At 36.8% G+C, this 15,457-nt stretch overlaps 1 protein-coding gene across 3 annotated transcripts in view; it reads left to right on the top strand.

The window, feature by feature from the left end:
- PLA2R1 (phospholipase A2 receptor 1) overlaps nt 1-15,457 on the top strand; it is a 108,228-nt gene that overhangs the window by 73,070 nt on the left and 19,701 nt on the right. For all 3 annotated transcript variants that reach the window (XR_011428245.1, XM_023622989.2, XM_005601532.4), the window contains exons 15-20: nt 855-987; nt 1,862-1,897; nt 2,384-2,541; nt 7,706-7,770; nt 8,030-8,133; nt 9,700-9,839. Coding sequence is in view for 2 of the 3 variants with exons in the window: in XM_023622989.2 (XP_023478757.2) it covers nt 855-987; nt 1,862-1,897; nt 2,384-2,541; nt 7,706-7,770; nt 8,030-8,133; nt 9,700-9,839 (636 nt within the window). In the remaining variant the exon portion in view is untranslated. The remainder of the gene's footprint in view (nt 1-854; nt 988-1,861; nt 1,898-2,383; nt 2,542-7,705; nt 7,771-8,029; nt 8,134-9,699; nt 9,840-15,457) is intronic.

Here is a 15,457-nt window from a genome sequence, read left to right as displayed (position 1 = left end):
TTGCAAGATGAAATGTGGTATGTAGTGGTTGGGAATACTTCATTTTATTTTAGTAAAACAAACTCGTTAGTAATAGGAAAGGAATACACAATTTGGTTTCAAATAAATGAGATAAAGCCATGAAGTAGTGGACTGAGTTCCTCACCGCTCCCCACTGGAGAAAATAAATATTCACACTCACGGCATTCTCTGAATCTAAGTTTATATATATTTACATAGATGAATTGTTGCACATGTTTGAGGAGTACAAATGGTTTCAAAACATCTTCTTTTTTCAAAATTTTTACCCCGATTTTACTTGTAGTCCATACACTCTTCTGTCAAGTAGGCATTAAATCGCTGAGAAGGCTGACTATTTCATACTCCTGATATGTGATTATTCACGGAAAGCGTTGGATAGTTTCCTGATTAAAGCTAGTGATGACTTAGAATTTAATGATTAGAGACTAAAAGTTTAGTGTATATTAAAAGAATCTACATCAAAGGTGAGACCCAAATCTGACAGATCTCTGAGCCTCTCAGAAGTTTACCCAGGATCCCAGGGCTAGCCTAATTTTGCCAGTGAGAAAACAGTGCAAGTTCAGAAGGAAGCTTGCATCTGATTGGTTCCTTCTGGAGAAAGGAGGAGCGTGCCTCTTAAAAAAAAAAAAAACACCTTTAAGAAAAAAATGCCAATGTCTGATTAGCTTGCTCTTCACAGATGTGGAACAACCTTTAACTGGAATCATATCCAGACATTTCTGAAGCTTTTTCCAGAAGTCTATTGTGATTATTTACAGAGGTGCCTTTTTTGATCTTTTGAAACGTTTTGTGGGGGACCATCATTAAGGAATAATGAACTTCATCTGCTGCAGGTTATCTCTTCATTTTTAGACAATGCTTATTTTGGAGAAGATGCAAGAAATTGTGCTGTTTACAAGGCAAATAAAACATTGCTGCCCTCACACTGTGGTTCCAAACGCGAATGGATATGCAAAGTTCCAAGAGGTAAAAATATTAATACCATCTTTACATTTGCTTTCTGATCATCTATAGCACTTTCCCAAGTGAGGAGTTACAGAGATCTAAAAGTTAAGCACCCTGGTACCAACAGCCCTCATCGTGAACCAACAACCTCATCGTGAACCAAATTGCACCATTTTAGCAAAGAATTTATGCTAGGGGAATGAGAAAGGATGACATCAGGGCGGTATGCTAAGAGAGTTAATAGGAAATGAGGATAATTGTCTATATTGTGGAATATTGTAGTTTTCTAGCACAATCTGGAAGAAATGTCACTGTGACATTACAACCAAATAAAATTACTTGTCAGATGAGTAAGTGAAAACACCTAACAGTGCGTGACACACAGGAGGCCCTCGACAAGTCTTCATGTCCTTCCTCCTTTAGTCAGAGGTCTCTCTGGAGCCTCCTCTCCAAGTATGAGAACTAACTATACTCCAAACAGCACGCAGGACCTGGTTTTTAAGTGGTCTTTTAACAGGCAAAGAAAAGGGGCTGGCCCCATAACCAAGTGGTTAAGTTCGTGTGCACTGCTTCTGCAGCCCAGGATTTCACTGGTTCGAATCCTGGGTATGGACATGGCACTGCTCATCAAGCCATGCTGAGGCAGCATGCCACATGCCACAACTAGACGGACACATGACTAAAAATACACAACTATGTACTGGGGAGCTTTGGGAGAAAAAGGAAAAATAAAATCTTTAAAAGCTTAACTCTTTAAAAAAAAAAAGAGGATGTGGGGAAATGGGCATTTAAAAAAAAGGCAGAGTACAAAATATTGTGTTTAGAACTGAAGTAGTTCAGAAATAGCATAGCTGTGAAGAAAGGTCACTTAAAGTGGTTTGCTTTCACTTCACAGATGTGAGACTCAAGATTCCACCCTGGTACCAGTACGGTAAGAACTATCCTGGCAGTCCTTGAATTTCTAATTACGTGCTATTACATACGATTACTGTGTTATTACAGTCCTCCAACAGAGCCTCTCTTTTCTTATGTTAATCTAGAAGCTAATTTGTTCAAACTAACTAATTAATAAATAATCAGATTAATAAATGTCATTAAATATGATTAAAGACTAATATCATAGCTAAACTCCATTTTCATGACACATGATTTTAAAATATGCCTCTATCCCAAACCTTTGACTACAAAGGAAGGTTTGTTATGTGACCAAGGAAAATAAGCAAATTATATACATATTTATGTGTGTGTAAACATACTTATTTATATATATGTAGATATATACATACACACACATGTTCTGTTAATGCTGAGTGACCAAATTACAACTTTGAGGTCAATCATAGCATATGCTATTTAAGTCTGCATTTTTATCGGCCAATAGTTTTTGCTTCATTTGCGTTGTTTATTTTTCTTTCAGATGCACCCTGGCTCTTTTATCAGGATGCAGAGTACCTTTTTCATACCCATGCCTCAGAATGGTCCTCCTTTGAGTTTGTCTGTGGCTGGCTACACAGTGATCTTCTCACAATTCATTCTGCACATGAGCAAGAATTCATCCTCAGCAAAATTAAAATGGTACTTGAATACAATTAATGATGAGAAATTCAGAGCTTAGGTCCTCTTCTGTCCTTGGGGGGATTTTTTTATTTGACTTCAGATGTTTGTTTAAGTTTCATTAAAAGCCATAGATTTTTTTTATTGCAGTAACATTAATTTATAACATTATATAAATTTCAGGTGTACATCATTATATTTTGATTTCTGTGTAGATTATTTCATGTTCACCACCCAAAGACTAATTACAGTCCATCACCACACACATGTGCCCCATCACCCCATTCGCCCTCCTACCTTCCCCCTTCCCTTCTGGTAACCACCAAGCCAATCTCTGTCTCTATGTGATTGTTTGTTGTTGTTTTTATCTTCTACTTATGAGCAACATCATATGGTATTTGGCTTTCTCCCTCTGACTTATTTCACTTAGCATAATACCCTCAAGGTCCATCCATGTTGTCACAAATAACAACCATAGATTTTTGAGAACTATTTTCGTTCCTGTTATAGAGATTAAGAGAAAATAATGGAAACAGAGGTTTACTATGTTGGTCAGTCATTTCACTTCTTTTCACTCTTTACTAGCAACAATGGTGAGTAAGTAGTTTTATGGTTTTTGTGAGGTTCATTCAATCATTCAACACATATTTATTCAGAGTCTACTCTTCTGGGGACAGGGGCTCTATCAGTGATTAAAATAGACCAAAATTCCTGCCCTCATGGAGTTTATAGTCTAGTCTGGTAAGAAAGACCATAATCAATATAAGTAAATAGAATTACATCATATTTTAGAAAAAGATAAATGGATAAATGCCATGGAGGAAAATAAAGCACAAATGAGAGGCAAGGTTGCCTAGCTGTTTTAAAGTTTCAGATTTTACATACAAGAGCACAATATTTTTAAGTTAGTAAGGACTCAATATACAGAAAATGGTAAGGAGTGGTTTTCCATTTCAACTTAAGATAAAGGCTAGACTTAATCCTTTGAGGAGCTAGGCTAATTAGAAAGGAGCATGCAGAGCCTGTTAAATTATGAAATAGACTGCCAAGAAATAGTAGGTTTTCAGTGTATTTCTTCAGCAACAAGCAATCATTGAGCATTAGGTGTGTTTCAAGCATTGTGATATTTGTCAAAGACACAAAAATGTCAAGGACACCAAAATGAGATACAGTCTCTGTTTTTAAAAAAGTGGGAGATAGTACAATGTTGTAAGTAAAAAGGGAGCAGTATGTGCAAATCACCACAGGGGTAATAAGGAGGGAAAACGTCACTCCCAATTTTCCCTAGGAAATCATTGAAAGTAAGAGACTCTTTTTTCTTTTTCTGTAATTTACCATTGTTTCATGATCTCCAGGAATCCTTTCTCCCTCTATTATCTTTTCATGTGTTTGTAAGTTGACTGTTAAAATGAAGCTCTGTATTAAAGCATCCTTGGCTTGTAAGAGAATTGTCTTCCCTCACAGCTCATGGGGCTTTCCCGTTTCTGTAATCCTATCTGATGCACATACAGCCTGTGAAATGTAGGCAGGTCAGAACTACTACTGCGTTTTGATGGAAAAGCCAAGAAACAGGAGGGTTAGGTGACAACTCCATGGTCCTTCAGGTGTGCAGTAGCAGACCAACCACTAGAACCAGATGGTCCCCACTATTGGTTTGTGTGCTATTGTACCACCCTTCCTCTCTGACAAATGGAAGACTCAAGCCAAAACTGTAGCATTAAGTATCAACAAATTACATGTCATGATGTCAGAAAATATGTTTGCTTCTATAGCTGGACGGCAGATTCCTCACCCCAGGTGGCAATAACAAGACGAGGTAAATGGCTGAAAACCAATCCATTGACATGGCAAAGTGCACATTCCAAAAGGAGCTGATATTTGGCCAATACTTACTGTAGCACTGTCAGGCACTGTGCTAAGTACTAATATTTAACAGCATTTAATTTTTGCAAGAACTGTCTGTGGGAAGTCTATTATTAATACATTTTACAGATGAGGAAGCTAAGACTTCAAACAGATAAAGCAACTTGGTTACACAGCAGCTAAGTGGTGGAATTTAGAAGCCATCTAACTTATAGGGTCATTTGAAAACCCTCTGCTGGCAGCCGAACAGCAGCATTGGGGGTACATAAGAGCACAGTGTCTTCACTACATTAAAATTCTAGTTCTAAAATCCCTTCCCCAAAGATGACACCAGCTTTGTCTTGGACATGAACAATGAAGAGCTTCTTTGATCTTTCCAACAGAGCTTAGTTCTCCTGGAAGCATCTACAGGTCTTCTCCCTTCACCTTTCCCTTAATTCACTCACCCAATCTTTGGTGGTTGGGAAGCCAGTGGAGATGGTGGAGTTAATACCTCTCATAGAGGGGAATAGTAAATCCACAGGTTTAGCAGTGTGACAGTAAGTCATAGCCAGTGCCATGATCTGGTTGAGGACTAGATCTAGTTGTGATCTCAAACCAGACAAACATTGTGGTGTCCTATATGGCAAAATTGTTACCCAGCCTGTGACCAGGTTAATACAGAATGTCCTGTCACTATTATGGGTGAGCAGCTGACTGATCTAACCCCACACTGGCTGTACTACAAAAGAAAATTACTAGATGGTATAGGCCATGAAGGCAGAGAAAGGGGCAAGGAGGCCATGGGGAAAGGGTATCAATCCGGAAGGAAGAAAGCTATAGATTTCCAAAGCAATTCTTATTTCTGCATAACTTGTGACTGTGTTAGGCACTTTTTATTGGTGATAGTGGTGGTATTTATGGTGACCATTTACATTTCATAAGTAAGAAATCCCATATCTAAGAACGTCCTACTGGAATGGGTCAGTCCAGAAATTATTTTATTGCAGAATGAGGAACCAAACACATGGAGGTCATACCACTCACTTCTGTGGCACACCACTCATCCATGCAAAAGAATCAGAATAAGTCATTTTTAAAATTATGTATGTGTTGTATAGTTCCCCTGTGAAGAGAAGTAACTTAGAAATGTGAAAAACAAAAATAACATTTAGTTGGAAAGTAGAAGAACTAACTATTGAAAAAGGAAGCTGGATACAGGTGTAAAAATCCGAAGCAGAATTCTTTTAACAAAACGTTTCTATCTTGGAAAAGTGATGAGTCAGTATTTTCTCTTTGAATAACAGAGTACCACAGCGCATAATGAGAGTGAATTTGTGAGAATTTGTTTTTTGAGCCATCCTGTTGATTAGATTAATGTCAGAAGAGTAAAAAGCCGCAAGCACTTTAGGAGTTGTTTAACATGAAGTACTAGCCAACTAGTCCACTCAACTAACATTTTTATGCTGTGTTGTACAATATTTGCATTTTGAAATTGCAACTTACTCTTATGTTTTAAATTTCATTTCTAAATGATTCTAACAAAAATATATCAAATCTGTTAGTCATCCTCCAAAATATGGTGTTTTAAACCCTTATAATAACATGGTTTGGTTATTTTTGATGGAAACATTTGAAGTGGTGGCAGGTTCTTCCTTATATTCCTGGTAGATTAATATGTTAGTTATTGCTGTGTTTTATTTCTTTTTGGTGAGTATTATTCTCATGTGATGCTATCTATAATGGCTGTTTGTAATGAAACATAGTTGATATTGTGAAATCCGTGGTCATATCACATTTCTTTAGACAAAAGAATATCAATGTCTTCTATTGTTGTGGTTTTATACCACAAAAATTTAAAACATCCATTTTTCACATTGGATTTTTCACTCTGAGTATCTTCTAGCTTGTCCTATGAAGCTCTGTTCTATGTCACAACAGGTTGTGATGCACCATGTGGAGGATCACCATGCTGCTGTAACTGAGGTGGTGATAAATATGCCACTTAAGGTGCAGCAGTTATAATTTCTCTTTAGAGGTCCTTAATTGGGGGCAGTGAACAATCAGGCCATGATTTCCACTGTTGCTGCACATGAGCCCTCTTTAGATTGGATGAAATGTTGTCCTCCCACTGAGTTCACAGCCAGTCTCAATGGACCCCTTCCAAAGTCTGACAATGGGAATCTAAATTCAGCATGTAAGAACACGTCCATGAAACAACACCTCAGGGATCCAAAATTATAGTTGCTCCATCTTGCATTATTCTCCAATTGCTGATATGGCAGACAGCCACACTGTTTAAGGAAAAATACCTGTTTCTAAATTCAAATGTTAGAGATTTATTAGGTTCTATTGTAGGATGACCTGAAATTCATGTGGAAAAAAATATGTATCCTAAAATGTAATTCCGAACTCTTTACAGAAGAAATGGAAGTGCAAATTTAAATATATAATTCTTTCAAATTAACAGATTTTTAGTTTAAAAAAATTGTTACGTTTCACACATACACATACACACATGTATACAGAGCACACACAATAAAGTATATTGATTTAGAGGTCTTAGAGAAATCCTTACGGCCTCTTCCTCTCTCAGAGTAACAGAGAGAATTTCAATTTCCTGGCTTGTAATCCAATATTGCATGTGTTCTAATATTTGTGTGTGCTTGGGCACATGTGTACACACATGCTTTTTCAATTTTATGCTTTATTGTACTGAGATCTATGTGATAAATAATGTAAAATTAATAAAATATATAAAGGATAATTTTCTAGTTGTCAAACACTGGAAATTCTGCAGTATTCTTTTGTCCTATATTGTATTTGTCTATTTGTATGAGGAGGGTGCTAAAATTCAGTTTAAAAACTTAAAAAGCAGACGAATGCGTAAAATTCAAAATCTTTTTACTATTGATGTCTTTGTGCCTTGACTTGTTTCTCAAATAGTGTGATATGTGCAATGAACTTCTATAAATCACTGAGAGGATAAATCACTAATTTTTAGTCAAAAAAAGGAATCCACATCCTATTTTACTTTACAATACATATTACTTATTAAATCTCTACTATGAGAGTTAGAAAAGTTACTTTTAGATACATAGGGAAAGTTTTAGGAAAGAGTTTCAATAATTGATTCCAATTTTCATTCATTATGAGGAGGGAACATTTTAGAATAACGAAGTTTCAGGTTTTCTCAAGATGCTAGGCCTTAGTGTACTCTTCTTTAGATAATTGGGTAAATACTGAAGAATAGAAAGCTATTAACAGCAACCCCATTAATCTTAATAGTGAAAATGGAAAACAGGTAGAATAAATGCTGACATTTTCTTTTTTTTTTTAATAGCTATCAAAGTATGGTGTAAATTGGTGGATTGGACTTCGAGAAGAAAAAGCCGGTGATGAATTTCGGTATGAAGCTAGATTAATTTGCATTTAATTTTGTTTGACAAGTTTTATTGGTTGGACTAGATCTTAGTGATCAATTTGTTGATTAGCCTTCAAACATTATCTTTAACTTATAAATTTCCATTTCCCTAACCAAAGACGTATTTCTTTTAATTTAATAAAATATTACGCCTTCAATCCATACCCCAGAATTCCAAGAATGGTGTTGGAGATTGAAAATGCAGAATGAGAGAAGACCTTAAAATTTTTAATTTTCCTGCAGCTGGAGAGATGGAACACCAGTAATCTACCAGAACTGGGACAAAGGAAGAGAAGGATCTGTAAATAATCAGAGCCAGAGATGTGGCTTCATTTCATCCATAACAGGTTATTTTATTCATCCATTTTGGGGTTTATAATACAAACTGATCATTTTCAGGAGGATTGAAGTCTCCTTTTCATTGCACTAGTTCAGTGAGAAAGTTTTGCTTGGTTATTTTGCCTTTCAACTGAATATGTTCCATTTTATCAGGTTTAAGGCCTAAGGATGGCCATTTCTACAGTTTATTCTATTCATCCATGTTCATGAAAATAATTTCCATCCAGATAAGTCCTTCCTCGTGAGCCAAAACAGCACCAAAAATGGACCCATTGAAACTAGTCAAAAATATGTCTGACAGATACTATTCTCTGTGAAATTTCACTATGTGCCCATTTTTTATCTCTTCCTGGTATCCACCTTATAATTGGCCAGAACTTTAACCCCTGAAATTTACTTCCATTTTCCCCTTTAAAGAAAAATTTTCATTGAATTCAGTATTCTTTTTTCAAAATACCTGGCATTAATTGCTGCTTGTCTTAGAACACCAACTGTTTGCAAGTTGGATTTAGAAGTACATGTACGTTTAAGATGGGGTTTTTATTCCATTCATCAGTACAGTGTTATTTGGGTTGATTGTCCACTCATATGCACCCCACTCTTTCTATCCAATAAAAGGTAATGATGTTCCCGACTCCAACAGGTTCATAATGAACCTGGTCCCCAAGTCAGGAGATGGATAAATACAGAAAGCAATCCTTGGTGTGAGGGCGTCTGCCGAGAAAGTCAGGAAAGGAAAAACGATGTTGTTTAATCAGCTTGCTTTTGCCAGCAGGTGTCAGAACAGCCTGCAGAAAGGCTGTTAAGTGATTCTGGAAGAATAGCAGCTGATCTGCATGGAAAATAGCGTTCCAGCCCCTCCTTCAACATGCCAACATCTTTTTGCCTCATATCCCTCACTAAAAAACTGAATCTGGCCTTGCAATTTACATACATCCTTGCCCTATTCTGGAATTTATAACTTGGATGCTAATGAAATGCATTCTATAACCTTTACTCTGAAAATATAGCTCTTCTAAATTAAAAATCATTTTCCAGGAGACCAAGGACCTTGGGCTAGATCCTCCCGAGGGCATGTGTGTGCCTGTTTTGTCTAAGGGTCAGTGTTGAGCAATGCTTCCTTAGAAGTTCCTGAGTTAATTTTTCTAAGTCATTATAGTTTCTAAAGAATTATAAAATAGAAATGATCTATTGTTTTAGAATCTTTTTTTTAAGTTGAATATTTTAAAACAAAAATATTACTCTACAAAATACTCTTTTGCTAACCCAGTCAAATATTCTTAGAACTGGAATCAGTTCTGTGATTCCAATTGCAGTATTTGTTTAGTTAGGTTTTTTTGTTTTGCATTGGCAAAATTTCTACATTCTTGAATGAGAATTACTGATTTGGCACCTTGCCCAGGTAGCTTTTGTCACTAGAGAACTCTATGATTAGTAGTTAAGTTTAGTTCAATTTCTAGATTTAAAAAACAAATTATGATAAACCATAGCTGTCATAAAAATAGTGATCAATAGAAATGCCTACAGAGCCTCACCATTGTTTCTAGTCATTTCTAACTCATTTTCTCCTCCAGGACTCTGGGCTAGTGATGAGTGTTCAGTCCCTATGCCCAGCATCTGTAAGCGAAAAAAATTTTGGGTCATAGAGAGAGAGAAAGATACACCCAAACAACATGGAACGTGTCCCAAAGGATGGCTATATTTTAATTATAAGGTAAATTTGTTTTGTAAAGGTTGCCTTTGTTTCTCTTTTGTAGATGTTAATTTTAGAAAGCAAGAAAAAGTGGGTGTGTGTGGCTTTGAAAAACCATGAGTTATTCCTTCGACCTGGAATTTTTTTGTCACAAATTTCAAGAGATTTGAGAAGTTTTTGATTTAGGGACAAACCTCTTGAAATAAAAAGTTTTTGTCAGAAACGGCCTTGACACCACCTTTCATTTGTATAATCAGTTTTTGCTACTGACACAGTCATTCATTGCGCTCTGTGACTCTTTCGTTAGGTGTGATGAGTGTGTGCGTGCGCACATTTCTGTGTGCATGCGTGTGTATCCAGGCCCTGCTCCTAAGGGAGCTGTTAACTCCAGAGGGCCCAGACTCCATCTCCTTCTTTTGTGTCTTCCCTGCCTGGAGCTGGCATGGTGCTGTAATAACAGAGCTCAGTCAATGTCGTCTTGAGCCTCTTAAAGCTGGTGCTTCCATGCAGAATTGAATTAAAAAAATAATTAACAGTGGGGATATTGCAAACTAGATTTATTATTTCTGATACTGCCTCCAATTAAGGCTGAGACTTCCCCTCCACTCCTTGTGTTTTGTAATAAAATAACTTTATAGGCCTTAGGTGGAAGTATTTTAAATGCATCCCAAATTATAAACGTTTAACTCTTCAATAATTAAAAAACCCAAACTGTCATCATTCCGTATGCTAGTGTGAAATCACGCTTCAATCGTGAACAGCAAATTTTCACCCTATATGTCCAGTTACACTGGCAGAGCATTGTCTCCTTGGTGATCTTCCTCTCATTGTTAATTTGTAAAATGGGGCTATTTGAATTTGACACACACTTATTGAGCACCTACCACGTATTTGGCACTAATTTTTTTTTAACTGTGGTAAAATTCACATAATATAGAATTTACCGTCTTAACCATTTTTAAGTCTACAGTTCAGTAGCATTAAGTATATTCACATTGTTGCAATAAATCTGCCATCTTGTAAAACTGAATCTCTAAACCCATTAAACAATTATACCTCATTCTCCCTTCCTCCAGCCCTGGCAACCACCATTCTGCTTTCTGTCTCTGTTAATTTGACTACTTCAGATACTGAGTATAAGTGGAACCATACAGTATTTGTCCTTTTGAAACTTGTTTATTTTGCTTAGCATAATGCCCTCCAAGTTCATCCATGTTGTACCATGTGTCAGTTTCCTTCCTTTTTAAGACTGAATAATATTCCATTGTGCATATTTACCACATTTTGTTTTTCCACTCATCCGTCAATGGACGTTTGGGTTTCCTCCACGTCATGGCTAGCTGTTTTTGCTGGGTGTTTTCATATATATATATATATATTTCTTACTTTATTGAATTTTTTTAAATACACAGAATTGTTATCCCATCTTACATATGAGAAGATCGAGGCTAATAAAATCGTGTGTTTTTTCTGAAACTTCACTGCAAAGAAGTGCCAGGCCGAGAATCAACCTCAGGTTTTCTGACCCTGAGTCTAGCAGTCTTGTCGCTCCCCTACAGCTGCCGCTTCATAGAAGAACTTAAGAATTACCACATCAGCCTAGCCCCAGGATGCAATCAGTCCAGCAGTACTGTGAGATATTTTCTAAAATAATACAGTGGTTCTATAAAACTTTATATAGTTTTGAGATACACTATTTTTAATAGTTGACACCTTCTGTCTGCTTCCTATTTTCTCAAACTATAAAATCTTTCTACCAGTTGTAAATTATTTATACATTTCAATATGAGAAACATAGGAAATACTCAATAGGACTCTGAATATAACTAAGCCTTTTAATAAAACCTATCACAATTAGTTTTTTTAAGCTATTTTATTGTGGTAAAATATATATAACATAAAATACGCCATTTTAACCATTTTAAAGTGTACAGTTCAGTGGCATTGATTGCATCCATAATGTTTTTCAACCGTTACCACTATATTCAAAACTTATCATCATCCCAAACAGAAGCTCTGGTTGTTAAGAGTAACTCCCCATTCCCCATACCTCTGGCCCACAGTAAGCTCTAATCTGTTTTCTATCTCTGCAAATGTGCCTATTCTAGATATGTCATATAAGTGAACTCACATTGTGTCCTTTTGTGTTGGGCTTATTTCACTTAGCATAATGTTTTCAGTGTTCATCCACATTATAGCACACATCAGAACTTCCTTCCTTTTTATGACTGAATGATATTCCATGCCACATTTTGTTTATCCGTTCATCTGCTGTTGGACTTGGGTTGTTTTCCCTTTATTGACTATTGTGAATAAATCTACAATGAACATTGGCATACAAATATCTGTTGGAGTCCCTGTTTTCATGTCTTTAGGGTGGAATTGCTACGTCGTATGCTAATTCTATGTTTAACTTTTTGAGGAATCAGCAAACTGTTTTCAACAGCAGCTGAGCCATTTTACAAGCCTGCCAGGAGTGTATGCTAGCAATTTCTCCACATTCTTGACAACATTTGTTATTATCTGTCTTTTTTATTATTGCCATCCTAGTGTGTCTAGTGTTATCTCATTGTGGTTTTGATTTACATTTCCCTAATGGCTAATAATGTTGAGCATCTTTTGATGTGCTTATTGGCCATTTGTATACCATCTTTGGAAAAATGTCTATTCAAGTCCTTTGCTCATTTTTTATTTGGATTGTCTTTTTGTTGTTGAGTTATAGGAGTTCTTTACGTAGTCTGGTATTAAACCCCTATCAGATGTATGTTTTGTAAATATCTTCTCCAATTCTGTAGGTTGTCTTTTCACTTTCTTGATAATGTCCTTTGATGCACAAAATTTTTTAATTTTAATGAAGTCCAATCTATCTAATTTTTCTTTTGTTGCTCCTGCTTTGGGTGCCATATCTAAGAATACATTGCCAAATCCAAGCTCGTGAAAACTTACCCCTTACGTTTTCTTCTAACAGCTTTATAGTTTTAACTCTTATATTTAGGTTGTTGGTCCATTTTTAGTTAATCCTTGTATATGATAGTTTTTCACAACAGTTAGAACGAGTATATCCTGGAGTGGTCTGTAGGGAACAGGCACAAAGAAATGCCTCTCTCATCTTAAAATCACAGATTGATACAGACAGTGAGAAACCCCAAAGCATGAACACAACTGTTCTAGTTACTAATCATAATTTCTCCCCTGTGTAAAAGAGGATATTTTAAGGAAATTAATGGCAAGTCAAATCCTTGGCATTAGAGAAATAATTCTAGGAAACTCACACTGGCTGTTTATGGTTCAGCCCTTGACTATTATCCTTCTCTCAAACTCTTTCATCCACACAGCTTAGCTCTGTCCCATATTTCTTCTTGTGTGAACACAGGGAGTATGTACACATATGGGCTTGGCAGCAGTGATGGTGCAACAGACCCAGGGCAAAAGAGCAAGCGAATGCTTCCTTTGAAAGGAGTAGAAAGGGGCGTGAGTAGAGCACAAATACATGCATGACAGGAGAAGGGCTTTCTGAAGCTAGCTATGGAGCAGGATTAAAATACCCTCAGGTGGCTCCGTTTTTTAAAAAAGTCTTTATGGATAACTAACAGCTAGATTAGTGGTTCACAACCCTGATCAAACATTTAGAATCACCAGGTGAGCTTTTTAAAAATATCAAGGTGCAGGTGACATCTTAAAGATTCTGATTTAATTGATCTGCATGTGATCCAGTCATTGGTATTTTTTAAAAATTCCCTCGGTTATTCCAATGTGCAGCAAATATTTGCCCAGCGACGCAACGGTTGCACAACTTAGTCTCTGAATCATTCAAAGGATTTGATTACTAAGGATACTGTCGCACCAAGCCTCATGAGAAGATGACCTTTCAGAGTGAGGTTTCAGGGTCCCCAACTGTGTCTCCCCACCCACAGTGCCTTCTCTGCCTATTAATAGCTAAAATCCAACAGAGTCTCACTCTTTTGCCTTAACATTTTCCTTTATTTTTTTTTTAAGGGAAATATTTCTGAGATTGCCTCATCTGTCATCTACACCTTAGAATAAGTGGGTTTATCAGATCATTAGAAAAGCTGATAATAGGAGGACTGATAGTTGAGAGAAGTGGAGAGCCTAGTGGGGATGGTTCCCCTGATTAACAAAAAACTACAGAAGGAAAATTGGGAGCTAGCAATGACAGACATTACTCACTTCACAGCTCTGAATGTGTCAATATATTATGTCCCATTAAACTTCACTTTTTTTTTTTTTTAAAGATCAGCACCTAGGCTAACAACTGTTGCCAATCTTCCTTTTTTTTTTTTAAGGATTGGCACCTGGGCGAACAACTGTTGCCAATCTTTTTTTTTTTTTTTTCTGCTTTATTTCCCAAACCCCCCTGATACATAGTTGTATATCTTAGTTCCAGGTCCTTCTAGTTGTGGGATGTGGGACGCCGCCTCAACGTGGCCTGACGAGCGGTGCCATGTCCGTGCCCAGGATCTGAACCCTGGGCCACCACAGCAGAGCACGCGAACTTAACCACTTGGCCACGGAACCGGCCCCTAAACTTCACTTCTTGTTTGTCAGCTTCCTGGAAGGAATTTTTATTGATTATTTCTAAGAAAAAAAATCCTAGCTGGTTGACTAATTATCCACCTTTAAGAGTTTTAAAACTAAGATACCACAAGTTAAGCATCTTTTTAAATGTCTCATAGGGGCTGGCCCTATGGCCAAGTGGTTAAGTTCACAGGCTCCACTTCAGTGGCTCAGGGTTCCACCAGTTCAGAACCTGGTTGCAGACCTAGCACTGCTCATCAGGCCGTGCTGAGGCGGCGTCCCGCATAGCAGAACTAGAAGGACCTACAACTAGAATGTACAACTATGTACTGGGGAGCTTTGGGGAGAAGAAGAAGGAAAAACAAAAAGATTGGCAACAGATGTTAGCTCAGGGCCAATCTTTAAAAAAAAAATGTCTCACAAATTATTTTCTCTATGTTTGATGATGTAAAAGAGGCTTGACCAGGAATTACCCCAGAAAGAGTGAATCATCTAAGGTACTTGTAGCAACAGAGCTGCAGGAGGAAGAAATTCTAAGTGTGTGTGTGTATTAGATTAAGTCTTATGCTTCTACTTACACATTCTTATTCAAGGGCCTGGATGTTTTGCATCATCTGGTTTGGGATTAACCAATATTTGATTTCATGTACAAAATGGTTTTTCCTTAAAAACTACTCTCTCTTCTTTTTTAAAATTTATTCAAATTTTTAGCACTTCATTCATTCATTTAACTATGTTGGATATTGGTCATTCAATGGTGAAGAAAAACGAACATAATCCCTTCTCTTTTGGAGCCCACAGACTAGAGGGGGGACAAATATTAGTAAATCAATCAGAAAAATAACTGTCATTTACAACTGTGGCACATGTGATGAAGGAGAGTTACATAGTTCTCTTAAAGTATACAACAGGAGGACCTGACTGAGGTGGTCAGAAGGACAGGACACATTAAAAGTAGAGGGAACAGCATGTGCTAAGTTCCTGTGGTGAGAGGAAATGTGACATATTTAAAAAACTAAAGGAAGTTTAGAGAATTAGAATGTAGGAGATGAGACAAAAGAAATAGGCAAGGGTGATATCCTGTTAGAGTTTCTGGTTTTTAT

This window comes from Equus caballus, chromosome 18 (genome assembly GCF_041296265.1).
Source record: "Equus caballus isolate H_3958 breed thoroughbred chromosome 18, TB-T2T, whole genome shotgun sequence".
Taxonomy (NCBI): Eukaryota; Metazoa; Chordata; class Mammalia; order Perissodactyla; family Equidae; genus Equus; species Equus caballus.
This window is presented reverse-complemented; position numbering and strand designations above follow the sequence as displayed.